The 24576-nt window shown below is 37.1% G+C and overlaps 1 protein-coding gene across 3 annotated transcripts in view; it reads right to left on the bottom strand.

Annotated features, from left to right (window-relative positions):
* Positions 1 to 24442, bottom strand: part of LOC113434258 (arf-GAP with SH3 domain, ANK repeat and PH domain-containing protein 1-like) — a 44102-nt gene extending 19660 nt beyond the window's left edge. For 2 of the 3 annotated variants that reach the window (XM_087929224.1, XM_087929225.1), the window contains exons 1-16: positions 24312 to 24442; positions 18904 to 18976; positions 16729 to 16874; positions 14616 to 14681; positions 13361 to 13410; positions 13133 to 13262; positions 11515 to 11600; positions 10020 to 10095; positions 8187 to 8273; positions 6665 to 6768; positions 4708 to 4777; positions 3909 to 3996; positions 3303 to 3351; positions 2128 to 2291; positions 777 to 910; positions 567 to 658 (exon numbers count right to left, since the gene is read on the bottom strand). In XM_087929224.1, coding sequence (XP_087785350.1) covers positions 567 to 658; positions 777 to 910; positions 2128 to 2291; positions 3303 to 3351; positions 3909 to 3996; positions 4708 to 4777; positions 6665 to 6768; positions 8187 to 8273; positions 10020 to 10095; positions 11515 to 11600; positions 13133 to 13262; positions 13361 to 13410; positions 14616 to 14681; positions 16729 to 16874; positions 18904 to 18976; positions 24312 to 24437 — 1541 coding nt within the window. In that variant the 5' untranslated portion in view covers positions 24438 to 24442. The remainder of the gene's footprint in view (positions 1 to 566; positions 659 to 776; positions 911 to 2127; positions 2292 to 3302; positions 3352 to 3908; positions 3997 to 4707; positions 4778 to 6664; positions 6769 to 8186; positions 8274 to 10019; positions 10096 to 11514; positions 11601 to 13132; positions 13263 to 13360; positions 13411 to 14615; positions 14682 to 16728; positions 16875 to 18903; positions 18977 to 24311) is intronic. The other variant, XM_026697324.2, reaches the window with a different exon arrangement.
* Positions 24443 to 24576: the final 134 nt, after the last annotated feature.

The raw sequence follows: 24576 nt of genomic DNA, 5'->3' as shown, positions 1-24576 counted from the left end.
AACTATACCTTTACCAACACTGGCAAGCTACAAGCTATTGTATATAAAAAGGGAGCAAACCTAGTTGAGTAATGAAATGTCTACAGGCTAACAACCAAGCTCAGATAACACAAAAGGACTACAAAGTCTACTACACTGTCTTTTTTGTTTTCTTCTATATAACCAGTGACAATCTATCTATCTATCTATCTATCTATCTATCTATCTATCTATCTATCTATCTATCTATCTATCTATCTTTACAGGGAAAGAAGATTAGTGCCTACAAGCCTTGTTGTATTCCCAGAAGCAAATGAAAGTCACTAGAAGAAACTGGATTTCATGGCCTTTTAATCTGAACCAGCAGGAAACTTCTTATAAGAAAAAAGTAACACAATTGCTGCAATCTCAGTTGCTTTTATTTTTATTTTCCAATTTATTTTTAAATTGCCAAACTTCACATTGATTTAACCACTTGTTCAACTGATATTCTGAGTGTTTTAAATGTTGTTTTATGGAATTGTAATAATTCTGTCCCCCTCTCCCAATCCCCTTCTAATGATCATTAAAAAATAAAAGTTCCTTACATTGCACTGTCTTTAGTTGGCTTTGAAGATGAATTGGGAAGGTTGGCTTCTACTATGTCATTAAATCGTGAGTTTCCAATATTTTTAGCCAACTGCAAAAAGAAATAAGAATATAACACAGATTTTATAACATAGTGAAACATATCAAATCTATTCCAATGGTAAACTTGTGAAAGAATGGTGATGGTGCAGAATGAAATTGGTTCTTACCAGAAGCTCTGAGGTGGCCAATTTGTCCAAGGCTAATGATTGGATGCGGGAGTGATGAACACCCAACTCTCGGTGAATCCCAGAACATTCAATGCAAATTAAGATCCCCAAATTAATGGAAAGCCATGCTGGATCTATGTAGGGAGGAAGCATAGGGATATAGTACTAGCTTGCTGGAAATAATGATACAGGAAATGTATCACAATGGTTGACATTGTGAAGGTATAGTATTTCCTAAAATATTAATAGTGGAGATAGATTGTTTACTATGTAATAATTTGTTCAAAAGAAAAAGAAAAAAAGAAAAGAAAAGAAGGGGAAACAAAGACTATAGTCACATTTAACAGACTGTGTGCAAGGAAGTGGGCAGATGTTTTATTTAACAAAGGGGAAAGGCAATTGTTTTGCAACATCAAACCCTCTTTAGTGAATTACAATTTAAACATGTTTGTGTCTCTTTTGCACTCTTGTGCAATAAGTGGTCCAGCCTCCTTTCTTCAGGAGAAATACTTCGGCAACAGTGAGATCTACTGCCAAAGCATAACTATTTTTTATGGACTGTTATCAGAACTAACTCTCATCTTGGGAAATTATGCAATGCCATTTTTAAATTCTCAAACTGGTTGGCTGGATGAAGCAAATAATGGTTTGTGGTTTTCCCAATGTTTTAAGGACAGGTAGCAATGAAGACAACTGTAGTTAGCTTCAAACTGAAGACTTGAGGAGAGATATGGTGGAGATTCAGAAGCCATATTTGTATGAAGCTGAACACAGACTTCCTAGGAAACCCTAGGCATGCACAGCTAGTGCAATGACAGAGAATGATGGCACATGTACGGTGAAGCTTTGATGCAATTTTTTTTCATATGCTCTCTCCCTGCCAGCATGTTTTGTAACTTTGCCCCTGTTGCTGAACTTAAAAATATATCAAGCCTGTTGCAAAGTAGCTCAAAAAACCCACATTATGTTCAGAATTTGAAACCAAATGAACAAAATAGGAAATAACAATCAACCAGATGAGTGAGAAGCCTGCTTTCAAATCACCCATTACTCAAGCCTTCCCCAGTCTGGCACCCTTCAGGTACGTTGGATTACTTCTCTAAAATTCCCTGCTGGCACAACCAGCAGCTATGTGATTGGAAATAGTGAGAATTGTTGACTCGATTGATGTGAACTGATTAAAAAGACTGCCTTTTCAGCTCCCAGAGAAGAAATAAGACACACACACCCTATATATGTTGTATAACAAGGGCTATATCATTCTTTTCTACAATTTAACATAATCATTTGCTGAGATCCTAAATTGTTTCTCAGAGATGTAGTGAAAAGTAATAACAATCTCTTTTTATACCTGGTGTTGAGCAATCACAGCACATGTTGTTTCCTGGCATGTGCTTTATTTCCTCAATGATTGCTCCCGTCAGATTCTCCATGTTGTATCCGTCCTTGTTGTGGGCTTGCTTGAAGGCTACATTCAAAGCTTCTTCTTTACTGTTACTCAAAACAGAAATCCATCTGTAATATAGAAATGGCATTAGATAAATGAATACCTTCATCCTGTTAAGAAGATCTACAGATTAAGGGGATCTATAAAATCTCACTGTGTACATCGCTTCCTTCACATTAAAAAATGGAGAAAGGTAAAAATGGATCTGTCAGCATGATTGGGTGAAATCGATGGATGAAACACTTCCCTGACATGGGAAAAAGATATATAGTTTTATGCTCCCCACTTATTCATTTCATGCATCTGTGAAGGGCAATTTTCAAAAGCCAAATTAAATATCATAAAATAACCAAAAGGTATATTTCAAAAACTCCCCATCTTTTAAAGATTTTGGCCTTGAAAGTGGTATTGATCTTGAAACAGTTTGTCACGTATTATTGTACTGTGAATTTTATAGGAGTCTTTGGCAAGAAGTTATCTGGCTTATTTTAAAATAAAAAACAGGAAGAAATATTTCTGAATATGTTAAAATTTTACTTGCATATGAAAACCCTAATATTACAGAGGCCACTGCCAGATTTTTAACTAACTATAAAACCAGAGTTTTTAGTAACACCTCAGTAAGTTGGGGTTTTAGTGTGTTATGTAATATTTTTAAAATATTATAAATCTTAAAAGGTTTTATCTAATGGAAAAAAATAGATTATATTTGAAACCTGCTACTGGGACCTTTTGTAGCTATTTGGTGGCTGGACACCATCAAAGCTAACACCAGCCAGACTGGAAGAAGCTGCGTAAATCAGAAAATATAGGGAGCGCCAGTCCATAGAATAACTGAGAACTGGACACAATTGAACACATAGTATCATATGGGCCTTATTGCCATAAATAAATTAAAATTGAAAGAACAAAAATAAGATTTCAATTAATAGGAAAAGAATAATAAAATCTTAGACTTAAAAGGGACCAGCCAGGTGCTTGAGTTAAACCTTTTCTCAGTCCAGAGGTCAAAAGTCTATTCAGACTCTCTTTGGAGAAATCCAGTGAAAAGGCACTCATTTTTCCCCTCAGGTACTTACATATTACATTCTTGTTCATCCTCTGCCAGGAAGTGATATGTCCGATTATCTGAAAAGAAAAAACACACGCAAACAGAATAAGGTTGTATTTAACAAACCAGAAAATAACAGTGATGAAGCTACCTTTTATATGCAAACATGGACACAACTGAAGAAAGTAAAGTAAAGAAAGTAAAGAAGTGGAATCATTAACAAAAAATATTGTAGGATGACAACCATATTATCCATGGTAGCCAAAAACAAGGGTGGGTCTGGTAGCACTTTTTCCATAATTAAAAATATATATTAAAAGACACAAGTTTTCATGAACTTCAGTTCATTGTGTCAGATGCATGGCATGGTTAAACTGATGTATGATTTCAGTTGGAATGGGGAGAGGGAAGAGAAGACAAGGTGGTTACCCAGATACAAGATACTCATGAGATAAATTACAGGTATCTAACAATCATTTCATCAGCAACAAGCAACCAGGTGAATTTTAGATACTTTGAGCAGCAATTCCCATAATCATTGCCATGTTTACTGAGACTAGTGAGAAATAAAGTCAAATATTTGGATGATACTTAGTTAATGACTCCAGTCTGAGATGAACTTAACAGAACTCACGTGAAATAAGATCAAAACACTTCTTGTCATCCGCATTTGGTTTAACTTGGCAAGTGAGCAAATTCAGCTTCACCGGAAGACGATTTAACTAATTAACCATAGAAAAAGGAAATGTACATCAGTTTCAATAGCATTTAACTAGTATCCTAAGCAGCAGCATTTGAACTAAATCCTCATGTTATAGAGCTGTCATATTTTATAGAGGGTCAGATGAAGTATGTTGGAATATAACAAGAAGAGGAGAGAAAATGTATGTGCATGAAGTGAACAGAGGGTCCGGAAAGAGAAGTTGAGTATTGTCACTTCCTAGTTGGAAAGGGGGAAGAAAGGTCCACAGGTGGCAGCCCTCAAAGAAGGGAAATAAAGACCCAAAGGGATGAGACATCTCAAGATCTAAGAATGGGAAGGAGAAATCCAGCTGGCAGCAATTCATCCAAGATTCAAAAGAGAAAGGAAGGGTTTCTGGGGAAAGGCTGGGCAGAAGACCAATGGAGAAGCAATTGGTGTTAGGTTGAGCAGTTCCAGGAGGAAAGAAGTCAATACTGTAATCAGATCTCAAGTAAGGCTGCAAATGACATATTAGCTAAAACTGGGCAAGGTCCTGACTGGCCACATCCTCCATCTGCTGATCCATGAGTCCAGGAAGACCCAAGTTGTGGACCTGCTCTTTCAGGTATATAAATTTATTTATTCCATAAAATAAAGACATAGAGGAACTCCAAAGTATAAACAATAGCTTCACTTTGTTGAGAGTTTTGTTTTAAGAGAAACATCCCAATACTGGAAGTAAAATGCATACTGTACTGTGTGAAATGGTAAGATAGCCATTCCTGACTGTGCACTTTCTCTTCTGCCAGACTTTCCTTAAGCTGAAATATAAAAATAGGATATTTTTATTTAAAAGTTAAAATATAACATTTTAAGTTATTGAAGAACTAACCACTTACACATAAAGTATTAATTCCAACCACCGTGGCATAAGAGTATATCAGATGGTCAGATCAAACAAAAGGTTGGAACGTAACTATAATTTAAATGAACTTAAAAGTATTCATGGAAATAATGTTTCCCACTATTTCCTTTCTTTCTACAGGAGTTCTCCCTACAGGATTTCTCTGAAAAAAGAGTCCTCTGGAAAAGGCCTTCTTCAATTCTGCAGAGCATGGAATCACTTTTGGAGAAAGGTGAATCGTCTACAATTGGGCTGAGATATTATAATAAATGGATTTATTTAGTTCTTTTATACCCTCCCTTGCTTTTCAGGCAAAGCAGAAAAGGCAGCCAGTCGATTTAAAAAATTGAACAATATATGTAAAAGGCATTATTACCTCAGTAGAAAGAAATTAGCAGTCAATAAATATATTCTGGATGCTGAGAAAACCAAACTTAGCTTCCAAGAGAATGCATTCCGAAATCTGGGAGCAAAAAGGGAAGTCCTCTCTCCTATGCCAGAAAGATGGCAGCTAAAAAAAGACCCATCTTACAAATGTATGAGTCAGACTTAAGTTAAGGTTTAAGCTAGTTAGACCTTGAAATGTACTTTGGGCCATTAAATATCTGAACAGCCAAGGGAGGACATGGACTAACTGGAGGGCACACTAACTGTTTAATTTTCTTGGCATCCACACTCAAAATTACAGTGAAAAACTGCAAATTCTTTTTACCTAGGTCTAGATCAGGAGTGTCAAACTCGCTGCCCTGGATGTGTCATGTGCTGGCGATGCCCACCTGTGGTTTAACGAAGGGGGGCGGAGTCAAGATATGTCACATGACAACAACGTGACATCGCGAGTTTGACACTCATAGTCTAGATGTATAGGAAATCATATTTTCATAATATTTTTACAACCAATTTTAATTTCAAGAACACATGTTAGCAATAACATAGAATCTGCAGCGCTACTCCATTCAAATTTCACACAGGAATGTATGACAAGTCATGTGATCTACAGACTAGAGTGACCATAGATTTGAAGGGCCTTGGTTGAAGTCAATTTCTGACATTGGGAAATAAATAATGTAATTCTAGACTGTTGAATCTATCAAATGAGGTAAAGAAAGAAGCAATCAATTTACAAAGTCATAATATATAAATATTTGAAAGACTATGGCTGTGAAACAGTCCAAAATAATAATAAAAAATCAAGAGACCCAAAAAGGTAGAATATTTGATTTTAAGGCTATGCCTGCCAGAGGAAAAATAGGAAGCCAAACACGATACATCCTCCTTTTTGCCAGACACGTGGTAACCCGCAGTAAACAACTTTAATAATTAAGATTAATATGAATAAAATTGTTTTATTTAAGGATATATGTGTAAGGAAGCTTTACATAACTTTACATAACTTATTAATCTGCATTTTATCACTGTACGAAAATCAAATGATATTTATTTTTTGTAACTAAATGTTATGATGTACTCCAAGACTTAAGTGGGCATGAAAGTATGCAAAATTCACATGGACCTCTCCTTCTAATTCCATCTGTTGAAATTTAACAAAAAGCTTATTTATAAGCATTAGATAAATGACTGATGGTTTTAGACACTAAATTTTTGCCTGGAAAACAACTTCTTAGTAATTTATACTCTGCTTTCAAAAAACAATATTTCCAAGGCAACTTACAAGAGAAATAGTCACAACCCAGGCACTTAATAGAGAAAGAAAGGCAGTAATTAAATAGTTGTTTTGCTTTAAGTTTTATTGTCTTTAAAATATATTTGCAGTTGCTAAGGATGAAATCATTGCATTATTTACCCATCACTTTTCTTTAAGAGGCTCCCAGATCTCTCTGTGCCATACTGTTTATTTCCCTGGAGCTGATGCATACTATACCTCACTGGTTTGCTCACAGAATTCTGCTGGAAAACAAATGCATATATTTAAAATGTAGTTAAAAACAGCAATAAGCAAGAATGCAAAAAATCTAAGGTCCATTAGACTATGATCTCAAAATTAGAAATATTGAGTTGGAAATAGTTAGATTGACATTGATTCCACTTTTCTGCTCAATCCAATATGGAGCCATAGAATCCCTGGCAATCATCTAGGCATTGAGTGAAGTGACTCCACCATACTGCAAAATCCTCTTACCATCAGATCCTCTTAAAATATAGCCTTTGCTTCCTTGCCATTTTCACCCATTGATTCTTGGTCTGTTCTCTAGATCAACAGATAATGTAATCCATTTGCTGCACAAAACCTTTCAATTATTTAATCATAAGTGTATCTTCTCTTTTCCCACAGATTCATATTTTTTAAAAAATTGCTTTGGGCACGAGTTCAGCACATTTACCCAGAAAATGCTAAGCCCGCAATAGCAATGAATTATCTGCAGCAATACTTATTGAAGCATGGAAAGATCAATCTAGTATAATGTTTCTCAACCTTAGCAACTTTAAGATCTGTAGAATTGGATTTCTGGAAGCTGAAATCCATACATCTTAAAGTTACCAAAGTTAAGAAACACTGATTTAATATAATGGCCTGATTTTGCTGGCCCTATCTTTTCTTTTAATCAGAACTCCTCCAAAGTTACCAGATGAAATTGAAAGCTGGGCAGTTATTATTCTTGGCCAAATATTTTTTTATCCCTGTGATAGGCTATCTTGGCACCTTTTCTTACTATGAACTTTCCTCTTAAAACAACGTAATGGACATTCTATTTCACATCAAAGCATGAAATATCAAAGGGCTTTGTGACATTCTGCACTAAATTTTGGGATAGACATATTGGATGGGGGCTTTTTTGAATTTCCCCATGGAAAGAAAATTTTTCCAACATTTTCTCATGAAAACAACTTTTCATTAGGCAGGACAGCAGTACTGCTGCTACTATTTAAAAAAAGGCTTGTGGGAGTAGCTCCTTCACACCCTGTTCCTTTGAGATTTAATTGAAGGGAGGATACAGGACATTGGAGAGAAAACTGTACAATTAATACAAGAGACATGACCACATCCACCCATCTATATATATATGCAGCTCCCTATAATTAAATAAATACAGGAACACTCCATCTGTGAATATTTCCTGAAGCTCTCTTCTTCTTTGAAGGAATTTTGAAACCAAATTATTTCCATAAAATTGAAGAATTGACAGAAGCAAAGGCAGATTGGCAGAAACTGTGCTCATACACATGGTAAATTGCCTTTCCCCAATTAATTCTTCCTTTTAGTCGTTAAAAGAGGATTTCTAAGAATATTTCATCAGGTACCTGCTGTATAGAGAAATTTTGCTATTTCTCTATAGCAAAATTAGATGTACTGTGCCTAGTTTTACCTCTCTGGGCTCCAACTGCAATGCTGCTTTGAGCTGATCCCGAAGGGAACATAACTGTTTCTTCTCTTCTTCCTGCTTTGACTTCATCTAAAATGCATCACAAAAACATTCCATCAAACACATAAGTTGTCTTTGTGTTTGCTGCAAAATACTTTCAGTTGGCATTTCTTTCTATGCTGCCCAAGTCTCCAGGAAGTCTCCACAATATTAACAGCAATTTTAATCCCAGTTAAGCTAACAAATTTAATGCTAACACCATTTGTTCCAAGTCTGACTGGTATTGTATTCAGTTGCCATTTGAAATTATGCCTCTTCACTGTTCCATGTACTTGAAAGGGATTAGGTTAAGATTAAAGTGAGATATTCAGACTACACAATACAGCATATAAAATCTGTCCAGAAGGAAAGTAAGTTTATTTATTATTTATTAAATTTATATGCCACCCACCTCCCCAATAAGTCGACTGTGGACAGTTTATAGATTATTATAGAGATAATGTCTTCTTACCCCATCATCCAACTCCTGCAGAGAGTGCACCCCTTGGGGACCCAAGCCAATTGCAAAATCAAGCTTTAATACCCTTCTGGAAGGCCAAAGGGCCAAGTTACATGTCTTTCCATGGAACCATTTTACCTTTTATGCTGAACTTAATTATTAAGTTGGAAGTAGCTGTAATGGATATGGCTGCAAACCATCCAATTAGTATTTGAATACATATGCACCTCCTTAAAGATACATTCAAGAAACTGGTTGAATGTGATTTTAGGGTGGAGGACTTTGTGGAACCTTCAACCTGTTGCTGAAAGTTTACCTCACCAGATGTTAGGCACAATCAAGTGCCCACATATAGTGTTTCAAGCTAATTATTTTATTTTATTCCACTTATACTACAGGAATTTCCCAGTCTGTTTGCCTTCTCTTGCGTACAAATTTATATTGTCCATGGAACTTAGAGGGGTGGTTAGGGCTAGGTATCTTGCAGCTGAGTAACAACTCAAGGCTAATTCCCCGCTTGATTCCCGTCTCTTTGCCTGCCTGGCTGTTTCCCAATATCAGTGTTGCATACCTGCATGGTATACTATGATACACATAGTGCAGAACTCTACATATTTAGCATGTCCACTCTAGCTAGAGGCTGCACAAAATCAATGCATTAGGACAGAAGATAAATTTTATTTCATTTTATATTAAAAATAAACATAATATTCTCAAATCATAATCGTTCAATAATTCCCTTCTTGAAACTAAGTTACAACCTCCAATCCCTTTACACATGTGAACTTCCAAGTGTTTAATGTGGAGGCTGCATGCCCAGGACTTCAGGTTTTGTGAAACTGTAATAATGCAGCATGCATGAGAATGAAAAGCCAGAATGAGAATGAAAATCCACATTAGGCTAAGTGGGTAGGCTCTTTCCTACACTTTTTACAAGGGTAGAAGGATTTTGGAAATGTAAGCTTTTGTTTTTGTTATGTTATTAAGAACAGTGTTTTTCAACCTCTGCAACTTTCAGATGTGTGGACTTCAACTGCCAGAATTGCCCATCCAGACAAACTGCTATTACTATTAATTATATTATGTTCAAACAAACTAACTTCAAAATATGATATCTGGAGATAGCTTACTAATTCAAACCTTAGTTATGCCAAATACAACAAAGAATCTGATTAACTAAAAGTAGAGTGAAAACTTTGTACTTCTCTTTGAAAAGCATTTTGTTTCTATGTGTGTAAGCTGAAGACTTGAAAGAACTCATGTCTGTTTATGTACTTCACACTGTGTTTTAACCTGATGTGAAATTTTGGCCTATCAATTTCATATTGTATACTCACACTCTGTAGCTCAGGAGTTAGTTTCTCTATAAATTCCTTGTGCTTCTCTGTTGCCTTTAAACATTTCTGGAAGAAACTGATATAAAAATATAACGAAACCAAAGTAAAAAATATATATGTTCAGTTCACACCATTGGACTCTTTCACATCAATATTACTACAACACTACTGTCTTTCCACAATTACCATCACAACTGCTGACCTCAGTATGTTGAAAATGATGCTTGAGCAGTAGAAAGAAGATGGGAAGTGGGAAGAGATGAGGATACCTTTCCATCAGTGGGTGATTCATTAGAGGCACAGTAAAGCAAGAGTGAGTAACTAACTATCCAGAAGGTCTCTAATGCTCAAGTAAAGCTACAGTATATAATGTTGTGATAATGCTAGTGTGAAATCAATCCAGCTCCCAGATGTAACCATGAGAATGATGAGGTCCAGGATTTGAACTGCTGTAAGGATCTCATTTGGAAGAGCCCCTTTCAGGCTCACTATCCAGGAATGGCCATTAGCCATGGAAGCTAGAAATGTATCTCTTCACAGTTTTCAGATGCTGGCTGAAAAATTTATAGAAATATTGTTGTTGCTTTACCTGTGTTTCATTGGATTACTTCAATTGTTACCCATTCTTATAGGTGGAGGAACAGTTTATATATAAAACAGAATGAAATGATAGAATAGGCAAGCCCATTTGAAACTGGAGGTGGGGAAACACAACTCTCAAATGTTTCCTTTTCCATGCATAGTAGACAAAAACCTACTGACCTAAGTACCTATCCATCACACAATTTCCTTTCAGGAGAAGCAACATTGCTACGCTTTTATGATTGACACTACTACTATTATTAGTGTTGTTGTTGTTTACAGCATTGAAATATTATATCACTCACATTTTGTTTTAAATGAACACTCCATTCCACTCCTCTACTGTCTTCACAAGTCATTTTGAAACTGGTGGAAACTCAAACAGAGCAACTGGTTCCAACTGGATTTTGAGTGGATGCCTTTTGCAATTGTTCTTGCATAGTTCAAAGATTTTTAAATAATTGATTTATTTAATGTAGTGGTAAAAACAAAAGGCCGGCATTTAGAATTTAAAATAAATATTGATATACCGTTTTTCATTTGTCTTAATCCCAAACAATTTACAGCAACATCTCTCCCCTTCCAAAGGGTAGAAAAATTAACAGCAAAAGCCAACATAAAAATATGGGTTATGAGAAGTGCCTAACCTGTTCGTTTTGCAACAGACTATATTCTGTGTTTTAGAGTTCAGGCAGTAGTAAGAAAAAAAATGGAAATGGAAATGAAGATTTGCAAGGATCAGATTGCTTACCCATAATAGAGTAAAATGTACAATATAGGATAAAATATATTTAGGCCATAGATTCACATTTACAAAGGTTTGTGGAACAAGAAATTTGTATTTAAACTGCCCTATTATCTTTGGTGCCAAGAGAATTGTGAAGAATGAAAAGGTAGAAAATACAGCACTTACTTGAACTGGGAGTTGCAGTGCTTGATGTTATTCTGCAGCAAGTCAACTCCTTTCTTGGTTTTAAGCTCGTTCACTTTAATTAGGTACTGGAGGAAAAGGTTACATAGCTGACTTTTTGAGCTACATTCTCATTTGTTTGCTTAGCCCTCCTCTATTCTTGAGTGCCAAGTTATACTTTGCAATTCTTTCTTTTTAACTCATGCACAGAGAATTATGCTAATCTTTGCTTTGCATAAACTCAAAGATGATTGTACTTGTGTTGAAGTAATTCAAATGTATTTTTATGATCTGTTTTTTAAATTCTATGAAAGGCAGAGTTTACAAAGGTGTTTACACTAGCTAAACCAAATGTTACATTTATAGTTCCCAAGTATTAGGATAAACTTATTTCCAATAGCTAGCAGCAAAAATATTAATTGCTACATAGTGGTGATTATGGTACTATGGTAGAATTAAGCTCAGAATAACTATACTTGAATTTTAGCAAATAATGGAAGTATTGTATATTCTCAGAGACTGAATGATGCTTTAAAAATGAAGGTCCCAATGTTAAAGGAATTGAAGGATATATATTCACAAATTAAAAACAAACTTAATTTATTGGAAAAAATTAAAAGAGTTGGCTCTAGATTCTCCTATATCAACTGAAGATATTTCTTCAATTTGAAGAGGAAATTGGGCACAAAACAGGAAGTGATTTTTGCCACTTCGCCTCTTCATTGCAACTGTGTATTACCTCCCCTGCTTTTTGAAACCCACTACATATAGTCCTCAACTTATGACTACAACTGAGCCCAGAATTATGGCCATCCATTGTGGAGGTTATTAAGTGACACACATGATTGGCTTCCTTAATGACCACAACCCTGGCTCTCCCCATGGTGGTCATTATGCAGTTCATTAAGTGGAGCCTCAGGGGCCCAGACTCACAGTATAGCACCTCCCAGCTTATCCGCCTGATTCCTGACTTGCCAGGGCCTCCCCAGTCTCCTGAGGCTCTCCTTGCAAGCTTCCCACGCCCTTGGACCTGTCCCCCCACCCAATCATGCCTATCTTTTGGAAAAAGAATCATCCAAATTGCTATGCAGCCTTCTTATACTATACAGAGGCCAGATGGTGCTTTCCTGGAAGTGGGCACTAGTTTGGAAGCAGGCACAATTCTCACAATCCAAGAATTTTGCTGCTCCCAAAATGATGCCCACTACTGGGACAACACCATGAGGCCTCTGTAGAGTATAGCAAGGCCCCACGGCAGATCGGCCATTTCTCTTTCCTAGAGGCAATCTTCAGAAAAGATAAATGAAGTAAGTTGTGACAGGGAGCGAGAAGATCCAAGGTTGTGGTGCCTGGTGGAGCGGGAACCAGGTCCACGGCCTGTGAAAACCAAGCCAGGAGGAAGATATAAGCCCATTCCCTTCTAGCACTGAAGATATTACCTAGCTGTGTATTGAACTTCCAAAACAGCCAAGCTCAGAGAGTACCAACAATTCCACGGGATGGAGTTAATAGATTCTCACCCATTTCAGAGGTATCATGCTCAGAGTCCTGCCTAAGCTGAAATAGAGACAGGCTCAGGACCTCCTTCCTGAGAAGAAACCTCACCATCTGTCTGCCTCACCTCACACATATGTAACTGGAACATCCTTCGCTCTTTTTCCATCTCCTCCGCAATCTCTCCTCCAGCAACCTCTGTCCTCACCATTCCATATTGTTTTGCCAGCTCGCGCTTTTCTTTCTCTATCTTTGCACTCAAGTAGAGAAAAAGCAATGTTAGGAATTTTAATAAAATAACCTCAAAATAAAGTAGTGTTAGTTTTCTAAAGAAGATAATATGAAACCAACTTACAGTTTGCTTTCATAGTCTTTCCAAGCTTTTTCAAAAGGCTTTTTAAAATCCTATTGAGAGATGAAGCAACACTTTAATGCTGCATTTGATCTTTTGTTCTATTTTTCTACTCCCAAATAATTTTACATTGCTAAGCTATTCTGTTAACATGTATGAGTTTGTGTGTCAAGCATTCCAATTGCTCTGAGTCCCTTTCCCTTCAGTTATTATCAGAACAATCAGATTCTATTTTTCTGAATATTGATAAATACCATTGTACTGTTTGTACAATACACCACAATTTTTCCTCAATTAATTCCATTTGGCTCTGTTGGTCATCTATTTTTTTTACAGAAACTGCCCCTCCGTTAACCCTTATTACATTCTTGGCAGGACTAGACTTCCTGTCTCAGGAACCTCTCTGGAGTTTCCCCCCACCCTTTGCTGGTACTTTGCTTGTGTGGAGTGACCATTCAAAGTTATAATGGCAATGAAAAAAGTGACTTATGAACATTTTTCACACTTATGACTGTTGCAGCATCCCCACAGTCATGAGAGGCCAGGCAAGGAGATGCATGCCTTGATGTGAGTGATATTGAGTTGGCCACGCCCACCAACTAAGCCATGCCCACAGAACCAGGTGTTAAAAAATTTGAATCCCAAATCCCCTGAAAAACACTATTTTAAAACTGAAACAATTATGGACAACTTTAAGCCGTCTCTGCTGCTGATAAGTGTGGAAGAAAAACTTCGAAGCTGCCAATATGAGTTTTCCTTCCTTGTGGTTTTGTGTCCTCTGAACTGAAACTTAAGTTGAAAAATAAGCTTACCCTTGACATTTTCAAATTATCCATAGAGAAATACCTTGAGTTGGTTTCATCTGCTTATTTAGGAATTATGTAATTTTTTCCTATCACTTCCTCACAAATGAAATGTTAATTGATAATACCACAGCTTTGGAACAGATTGTATTCCTCAGAAAACAAGAATAGTGTCCGCAACTGCCCAAAATAATTAACAGAAAAGTAGTCTGTGTAAAAGAGGACTAAATAAAATAACTTGAGCACATATGATTGTCATTGTCATATTGTCATGAGTGAAATAGGATGAAAAGAGCTGTCCCTAATAAAGAGTGTGAGCTGCATCCTACAACATAGGAAAGCAACTATTGAAACTCCAGGGTGATTCTTTTAGAGACGGTGGAATCACATTTTGAAAATCCACAGATGACTTGCTTTAATACATATTCTACAATCTATTTCCAGCATCAACTCACCCCTTTGAAATCTCTCTTGATCAGTGAATCCAGAGAAAACTGAATGTTGTGATAGAGGCTCAGCAACTGAAAAACAAAGTTTGTTATGTAGTTGACATGTAACAAGTGCTCTTGCACTTAGGATATTGAAAACTGTTGTAATAACTTACATTAAAGTATGCAGTATAGTATGGGCTATTATGTGGAATGCTTTCATGCAGGTGATGTTTATAGACATTAAGATGAATCAAGACTAGCAAGCAGCTGTTCTCTTACAATGTCTGGTCTCCATAATTCTATTTATGAGGCAGGGCAGGTGATATAAGAACCTCCCCTAAAAGCATTCAGATTCAGCAGTACTTCAGGAATTTAAAAACAAGGATAGAAGCAGGCAATGCTAGTCTCAGAGCAGTGTACAGGCAATCCTCAATTTACAACTGTTCATTTAGTGACTGTTCAAATTTGCAACAGCAGTGAAAAACTGACTTATGATATTTTTTCACACTTCTGGCCTTGGTAGCATCCTCATGATCATGTGATCAAAATTCAGATGCTTGGCAACTTATGACTGTTGCTGTGTCCCAAGATCATGTGATAGCAAAATCAAAGGTGAAGCCACTGATGTAACAACCATCTTACTAACTTATCAATTGCAGTGATTCACTTAGCAACTGTGGCAAGAAAGATTGTAAAATGGGGCAAAACTCCTTAACAAATGTCTCATTTAACCAAAAGTAGTCAAGTGAACTTTTTACAGGTGTGGAGAAAGGGACATGGTATGAAATGGGAAGGAGCAACTGATAACAATTGAATTCCACCCTTGCTTAGTGCTGGCAGTGCTGGCATCAAGGGGTCATGACAAGCAACATCTAGAAGAACCCTGTGGAATGGGATGTGCCTGCGACCCCCCAGTATTAAAATTAATGGCCACATGAAACCCCTACTCAGCATTAATACCAGAAAACTTCTAAAGTCCTCATTAGGCACAAAACTAGCAGTGCACAGCTGGCAAACTGCACTATCATTCCTGGTTCAAATGTTCTATGCAATGTAAACTAGTCTTCCTTAATGACGGGTCCTTGCTCTTTCAAAAGTGTGCCAAATCAGTGCAAATAAAGAGCCTGTGTAAGATGAATGAGGTCTTCAGAATGGATTGATTGAGCATTTGAGGGCAAATGCTTCTGCAGAAGCCAAGTATCCTATCTCTTTTGCAGCTACATTTAAAGGACCAATAGGAAGCTGGTTGATCCTCAACCCAGATTACATCAGCAGCCAAATGATTGATGTAGTATGCCACATTTTGTTTTATTTCCATTCAATCACCTCCAATTCTCAGAGACTGCCTGGACAAGTCCCTGCATTTCTCTTGGCAAGGTTTTTCAGAAGTGACTTGTCATTGCTTCTTTCCTAGAACTGAGAGAAATGACTGGCCCAAAGTCACTCAGCTGGGACAAGAACCAAAGGTGGCACTAGATCCAGTCTCCTGGTTTCTAGTGTGATGCCTTAACTGCTACACCAAATTAGCTTTCATGCCAGATTATACTCATGGCAAAAATTATATCATGAGAACATTACTTCAAAACTGGAACAGCTAAAGATGACTTTAAGCAGTGTATCCTTTGGGCTGGAATTAAGTTGAAGGGAAAGTCTTGAGGGCATACCTTTAAAACCAGGACTGAATTGGAGTTCTGATGGGAATTCTGGCATAATCTTAAAATATGCAGATTGCAGTTAAAATTCTCAAACATTTGTCCCCAACTTTATTCCTGTCTCAGGTTCTCCAAATGCTGAGTGTGAGCTTTGGTCCACAAAAAATTGACTACCCATTTATGGAAAGCATCAAAACGTCCTGCTGCTTCCTATGATGAATAAATGTATTACGCATATTTTCCATTTTTATAACTAGGACATTATTTAACCATGTAAATTTCTTGACACCTGTGGTCATATTTTGCACAGGTCAGGGAGAGATATTTGATCCTCTCAATGGATTTCCTAAAATACAATTAATGTCAACTATCATGACAAACAGAAGAGACCTGTCCATGGTCCTCCAGATACTGCTGGAAAACGATGCCCAGTAAACCCAACAGCAGGGCATAGGAAATGGGAGGGCAGGTGGATGGGACAGTACCAGGCTCTTGATGGCTTCTAGCAGCTCTTGTGAAAATGAAGCAAAGGTGGTAAAAGCTTCAGACAGCTTTTCATCTCCGCTCTTGCGATAGTTTCCTGAAAATTTCTCCAGGGCAGCAATATGAGCTTCTAAGTGGCTAATGACATCTGCAGAAATAAAAACGGTATTTGAATGTTCTTGCATGTCTTTTTCTGAGGCAAACAATGCTGTATTATAAAAGAAAATCTGGAAACATTGGCAGGAACCCATTTCATTTATTTTAATGGCCCTAAAACCCACATGAATACATAAAGTATTGGAATAGTCTGGAATTTAGCATAAGGAAATGTACTTTGGGAAGGATGCAGAATGCAGCATGAAGACAAGGATGTACAACTAACTGATCTGAAGTTTGTTAAGAAGCACAGCAGGAGAGAATATGTGGTCTTCCAGTTTTTGAACTGCAGTTCTGTTCCATTAATGGTCCTCCTGACCATGCTGGCAAAGGCAGATAAGAGCTGAAGTTCCCTGCCAAATGTGGAATTATAGATTGCCAAATGGTAATCCTTTACAACGAAGATTGCATTCTAATAAAATACAATCCCTTCGTCTTTTCTCATCTGGAACTAATGACTTCCAAATGTTTCCTGAATGGGAAATTTATCTGCAAGAGGAATCCAAATACAGAAAGGAGGTGTAATGACAAAGGGGTCACAGAGAGAGAGCTGCTCAGGAGTGAAGGAAGCACTTTTGGAATAAAGTTTCTCTTTGAGAAAGTGATGATAACATGGTAATGTCCATGATTATGCTGTTTGTTTTTGGGATCAATTTGTTTATAAAAGTACTTGTTTGATCTAATTTCTTTGAAGGAATATTACAGACAGCTTGGTTGGATTCACACTGTGGGAATATCTCTGCAGGGGAGAAGGACAGCAAGTGATACCACAATGGCATCATCATGCGAAAATGCAAATTATACAATTTGTGTCAATTGTGAACATGTGATGTTTATGATTGTATAAACTAAGTTTGATTCTTACTTATTGTAGTGTATAATTAATGTGCAAATCAGGCTATAGAGCTTAACTGTGGCACAGTTTATTTTGTGAATCCAGCTGTTTTCTTGCATACACAGATGTGTTTTTAAGCAGAGTACATATATTTAGTCTGCTGCACCCAAAACAGTCATGTAACAAAGATGTACACAACATCAGTGAAGAGCCAATTTCCATGGAGTTCAGCAAGATTGTCTGCAGTGGGTAGCATTTGCATCTACAGCTTGACACAGAATCCTAGAATGTCTCCTTCTCAGAGAAACCAGCTTTTCATGGACTAAATGAAAAGGATTTAATATAAGGGAGAGCTGCTTAGTGCTAGGCATGTACCGAGTTTGAATTTCTTTGTCATGCCTGAACGAATATATTTGACAGGTAGCAGTCCTATGCATCCAAGCTGAAAATGGCAGTTTATGCAATATATTTACCCATTGTGAACATAAAATAAACTTTTCTTTCCTTGCATGTCGTGGACTTGGCTTATATTGACTACAAGACGGTTGCCTAATTTATGGTTCAGTGTAAGCTGCCTCCTCCTCCCTTTTCTCTTTTTGGTTCCTTTGAGAAAGTATTGACTTCTTGCCTGCAGTTTTCTTGGCAAAGTCTTTCAGAAATAATTTGCCATTGCCTGCTTCTTAGAGCAGAGAGGGAGTGACTGGCCCAAGGTCACCCAGCTGGCTTTGTGCCTAAGCTGGGACTAGAACTCAGTCTCCCAGTTTCTAATCTGATGCCTTTATCACTACACCAGAGGTGGTATTCAGCAGGTTCTGACTAGTTCTAGAGAAGCAATAGCGGAAATTTTGAATAGTTTGGAGAACCGACAAATACTACCTCTGACTGGAGATTTTACAGTATCCTTCCCCTGCCACACCCACCAAGCCCCGCCCACAGAACTGGTAGTAAAAAATTTGAATCCCACCACTGCACTCCACCAAACTAGCTCTCTAAACAGCCTTACTAAATTCAACATTCTTACTGAAGTAGGATCTATTTCCAGATACCTGTATTTTTAAGAATTGAGAGAAGGAACTAAATGAATTCGTCCTTTTAAAAAAAACCCTCCTTAAACATACAGAAATGTCATTCTGGTCTGCCAGATTTGGCTGCCTTGGCTACATCCCATTTCTTGTTACATTCCCACCTTGTCCAGTCGTGTGCTCTGCTTTGACAGCTTTCCTCATTTTTTGCAGAACAGTTCGATCTGAATCCAAGTCCTAAAAGCATGAAAAAAGAAAGACTAAACGTATGTTCTCTTCTGCCCACAACTATACTCACAGTAATTGGGAAAAGTATCTTATTGCAGAGTTACCGACATGCTAATACTTTAATTTTGCAATTCATTAGGAGTAGCTTTTATAGCAAACTATAAGGATACTAAAAATGGCTTGGAATGATCTCATTATACAAAGGTTGTGGTTATATCCTAGCATCATGATATCAGACAGAACTTTATATAAGTGATGGTATTCGCATGATGACATAATGCATATGTTGTCATCTCTCCCCCACAAAAACCTATGTTCACAGAAGTTTTTAAGACAACAATGATGACAATACAACTGAGAAGTTTCTGGAAGATTTCAGTGGTTTTGTTCAGATACAGATACAGATAATCAGAGTTGAAAGGGACCTTGTAGGTCATCTAGTCCAACCCCTGCCCAAGCGGGAGACCCTACACCATTTCTGACAAATGGCAGTCCAATCTCTTCTTGAAAGTCTCAACTGAGGGCACTCCCACAACTTCCGAGGGCAAGCTGTTCCATTGGTTGATTGTTCTCACTGTCAGAAAGTTTCTCCTTGTTTCCAGGTTAAAGCTCTCCTTGTTCAGTTTCCATCCATTGTTCCTTGTCTGGCCTACAGGAGCTTTAGAAAATAGCTTGACCCCTTCCTCCCTGTGGCAGTCCCTCAAATATTGGAAGACCGCTATCATGTCTCCCCTGGTCCTTCTCTTTACTAGACTAGCCAAGCTCAGTTCCTGCAACCGTTCGTTGTATGTTTTAGCCTCCAGTCCCCTAATCATCCTGGTTGCTCTTCTCTGTACTTTTTCTAGAGTCTCAACATCTTTTTTGTAATGTGGTGAACAAAACTGGATGCAGTACTCTAGGTGTGGTCTTACTAAGGCTTTATAGAGTGGTATTAGTACTTCCCTTGATCTTGACTGTATCCCTCTGTTAATACAATTTAGGATTGCATTAGCTGTTTTGGTGGCTGCTGCATACTGCTGGTTCATATTTAGCTGGTTGTCCACTAGGACTCCAAGATCCCTCTCACAGTTACTGCTATTGAGCCTGGTTTCACCCAGTCTATATGTGTACTTTTGGTTTTTCTTGCCTAAGTGTAGGACTTTAATTTTCTCTATATTGAATTTCATTTTATTAGATACAGCCCAGTGTTCTAGTCTGTCAAGATCCATCTGGATCTTGAGCCTATCTTCTTGGGTGTTAGCTATTCCTGCCAGCTTAGTATCATCTGCAAATTTGGTAAGTTCCCCTTCTATTCCCTCATCTAAGTCGTTAATGAAGATATTGAAGAGTATTGGGCCGAAGATGGAACCTTGTGGCACCCCACTGCTTACTTTCCTCCATGTAGATTTAGACCCATTAAAGACTACTCCTTGAGTACGGTTTGCCAGCCAATTGCGAATCCATCTAGTGGGGTGCTTTCTATTCCACTTTTTTCTAGCTTACTAAGAAGTAGGTTGTGGTCTACTTTATCGAATGCCTTGCTGAAATCTAAATATATTATGTCCACAGTATTTTGCTGGTCTACTAACTTAGTCACTATGTTGAAGAATGAAATAAGATTGGTTCGGCATGATCTGTTCTTAACAAACCCATGCTAACTGCTAGTTATTATTTTACTTGTTTCTAGATGTTGGCAGATCTGTTTTTTTATTATCTTTTCCAGTATCTTCCCAGGTATTGATGTTAGGCTGATTGGTCTATAGTTTCCTGGGTCTGTTTTTTTTCCTTTTTTGAAGATGGGAACCATATCAGCTCTTTTCCAGTCCTCTGGTAATTCCCCGGTGCCCCAGCATTTTTGAAAGATATGGTGCAGTGGTTCTGAGATGACCTCTGCCAGCTCCTTTAAAACTCTGGGATGTAATCCATTAGGCCCTGGTGATTTGTTTTCATCAAGATCAGACAGGTGTTCTCTTACTATTTTTTTGCTTATTTTAACTTTTATTTCTGGTCTGTCTTTTACAGTTATGTTTTTGGTGGGTTGGGCTATAGTTTCTTTTTGCGTGAAGACAGAGGCAAAGAATGAGTTAAGCAGTTCTGCTTTCTCTCTGTTGCCTGTTACTTCCTTGCCATCTTCTCTCTTTAGTGGACTGACTGTTTCCTTGATTTTTTTCTTGTTATTTATATGTTGGAAGAAACTTTATATGTTGGAAGAAACAGTTCAGATTTATTACAATCAATTATATAAAGTTACCTTCATAACTAAACAACCTGCTTGGATTACTGCAATACACACTACATGAGGCTTCCCTTGAAGACCACCCAGAAGTTACAACTGGTCCAGAATGCAGTGACATGAACTGTGTTGGGTGCCCTGAGGTTTGCCCATTACTCCTGTTCCACAAGTTGCATTGGTTCTCAGTTTTCTTCCAGGTGCAATTCAAGTTGCTAATATCTTTAAAGCCCTATATAGCATGGGACAAAGTTACCTGCAAGACTGCCTTGCTTGCAGCAGATAAAATAGGCACAGTGCAAATCATTTCCCTTAAACATTGCCATCTTGTGGGTCCTTGGAAGGATGCCTTTTCTGTTGCAGCCCTTGCCTTATGATACTCCCTCTTCCCACTTCAATGTGCTCCTATCCTTTTATCCTTCTGGAGAGAATGCAAGATTTGACTCCAATACCCCAAGCAGAGGTAAGGTAAGATGAGAATGTAAGTTGCACCTGACAAATAGGATTGAAGTGCCAAGTTTCTCTGTTTTATTGTTTTAAGTTTTAGGACTGTATATATTTATGGGATGCAAGCTATCTAGAGTGGGTTTTAAAATGGGCAGCTATACAAATGCTGTTCAGATTTTTGCAGATCATTCAATGCTGCAATTTTCTCTCCTGCACCTCAAGATAAGAATAACTTCATCAGTTCTCAGCTTCTGGAAGTCCTTCAAGATCTAGTTTTACCAGCAGGCCTGGAAGGCCAAGGGACAGATGAATTAGTGAGGTGGCTCCATTGCTATTAATCTCCCTTTGTTTTAAAAAAACTACACAAACTACTAGAACAAGTATAATGTTTTTAATACTTGTTAATGAAAATTATTTTGGATATTTATTATTTTAGTTTGTTGTTTATTTCCCAGAATTACTTGCTTGTGAGATGATTGATAATATAAATTATATAAATAAATACACTCAAATACATATACTGGAAAGCATGGATGAGGATTGTTAACAATTTATTATCCTTTTTGTGTGGAATGAAGATTTGTCACTGTACAGTTGGTGGAAGTTCAAGGTGTGAGCTAACTAAATGAGATTTTCTTATTTTATTTTTCTATTGGTCAGATGGACAGCACTAAAATCATTAACTATATGACCCACAGGCAGAGAAATACTATTCAATGAACACAAATAAGACCTACTACTTTTTGGGACTTAGATTACACATTATTTTAAAATTAAACCTTAAACTAAAGAAAATAAATAAAATAGTCAGACCAAAATAAAACCTCAGCATTGTTCCACATGCGGCAAATGTGAAAAATACCTTTAATGGAATAATTATTGTAAACAGAGTAGCTTTCAGAACTCTACACTGAAAACAGAGACATAAATAAAAATGAAGCAAACAAACATGTTCAAAAATGCAAAAATAAAAGAAAAATGGCAGTCTGTTGATATGCTGAATGGCAACAGAGACAGGAATATTTGTGCAGCTAAACTCTGAATTCCAGATAAAAACAGGGAGAGACAGAGTTATGTCTGAATAACAAATTCAAAGAAATTAAGGACAACAGAAAAATGAGGATAAAAAAATTGTTTTTTTTAAAAAAGTAAGAAAATTACAGAAATCAAAGAGGCAAGCACATACTATGGAAAAGGAACTATAAAGAGGTGGCACAACTCTGAAGGAAAACAGAACAAAAGAGATTGTGAAAGCATAAATGCATGAAAATATTTTATTACGGAGCTACAATAAAACATTCTGGAAAACAAAGCTACCTGGCCTTACAAAATATTGCTAATAACAAACCAGCAGGAGTTGATTAAATTCTAACAGAATTATTTAAAATCTGACAACCTCATGAAATTAAAGTTCTAAATGCAGGTATGGAATGTTCTACAGTACTAAGATAATGCCAGATGAAATAATGTCAGTGCTAATTAAGAGAACTAATAATGGAGATAAAGCTTTAGACTTATGATGGGAACTTCACCAATTTTTCCTTTTCCTGATGCTACAAGTTTTCCCCCTCCAAACTATTAATATTACTTTCTGGTTTCTGGTTTCCTGCTACCAATTTTTAAATTAAATGTTACATCCTATCCTAACTTTTAACAAACTTTTGATAGCTTTCAGGATCTGCTCAGCTCTTTACAAAACTTAGCTAGCTGTCCCTTTCTAGAATCTTCTTCACAATAAGTGTGGTTATTGGGAAACTAAAACGAAAAATGTGCAACAAATTTAAAAGAGGAAATGAAAAGTAAAAGAGGCAGAAATGGTTTTAAAAATCATAAGCAACAAATATTTACTGTAAAGTATCCCTTCCATAGCTGTATAAAAAGTATCCTACCTAACTCTTATCCTTTTAAAAATATCAATTATACATATTATCAGGTGCTTTCTCAGAATGAAGCCTTGTTTATTTTCATGTGATTCATTCCCAAGCAATATTGAGAGAAGACCATAATCCATCCTGATAAATTGTATATAAAAAGTTGAAGTGCTGACATAGGATGAGAGTAATAACTCAAGAAAAACCTGAATTCACTACACCAAAGAGGCATATCAACCTCTCTCAGGTTGTGCCCCTGGGAATTCTGCAGTCATTAGATAAGACTCCAATTCATGGCTTCTTCAACAATGAAATGAAACCCATTAAGGCTCAGAGAAACTCTGTGCAGCTTAAAGTCCTGTGATGGTCTGGATCTGAAGAGGGTACCTGTACTAAAGAGCTTATGGCATTTTAGGGAGTAACACATTTATTATGGTCAAACTCTTGTACATCATAACCCTTTTGTCAGCTTGTTTGGAAAGCTTTAATGGATTGTCAACCTCTGTGAGCATCTGGAGGCACAGATAGACATTAATACTTTTAAAACAGGAATTTAATATTAGATTTTTCAGTTTTTTAGGAACTTAATTTTTCATTGTCAATTGCATTTTTATTATGTAAACTGCTTTGAACTTCCATTTTTTTAAAAAATAATGTGCATATTATTTCACAAATAATAATTGGTTACATGTTAATAGGGTGAGGTAAAATTTCTTGGTTCCTGTTTACTCCCAAAAATCACAACCCAATAAAGCATCAGAAACGGATTCAATCCAGTTGTTTTGTCTTAGAGCCTCTTTCCCTGCTCCTCCCTTACCTCCTCTAAGCTGCACACAGTATTCCTGCATTTGCCCATGTGGCTAGTAAAGGAGGAAGTTGTTGGAGAGCTCAGATCCTCCTGGCTTTGGGAGATGAAGTCTTGGACAGAAATCAGGTCCGGCATTTTTGTGTCCGAGGCGAGTGGATGCAGCAAAGGAGCACACAGCCTTGGGCTATCCAGCAAAGTCAGAGAGGTGGAATACCAGGCCACAGAAAAAAAGGGGAACAGGATTGAGAGGAAGCAGCTAAGGGTAGCTGAGCAG

The sequence above is a fragment of the Pseudonaja textilis genome, chromosome 3, assembly GCF_049901715.1.
Source record: "Pseudonaja textilis isolate UNSWEBS1 chromosome 3, rPseTex1.2, whole genome shotgun sequence".
Lineage (NCBI taxonomy): Eukaryota > Metazoa > Chordata > Lepidosauria > Squamata > Elapidae > Pseudonaja > Pseudonaja textilis.
The sequence above is the reverse complement of the archived record's forward strand: the minus strand, read 5'-3'. Positions and strand labels throughout refer to the sequence as shown.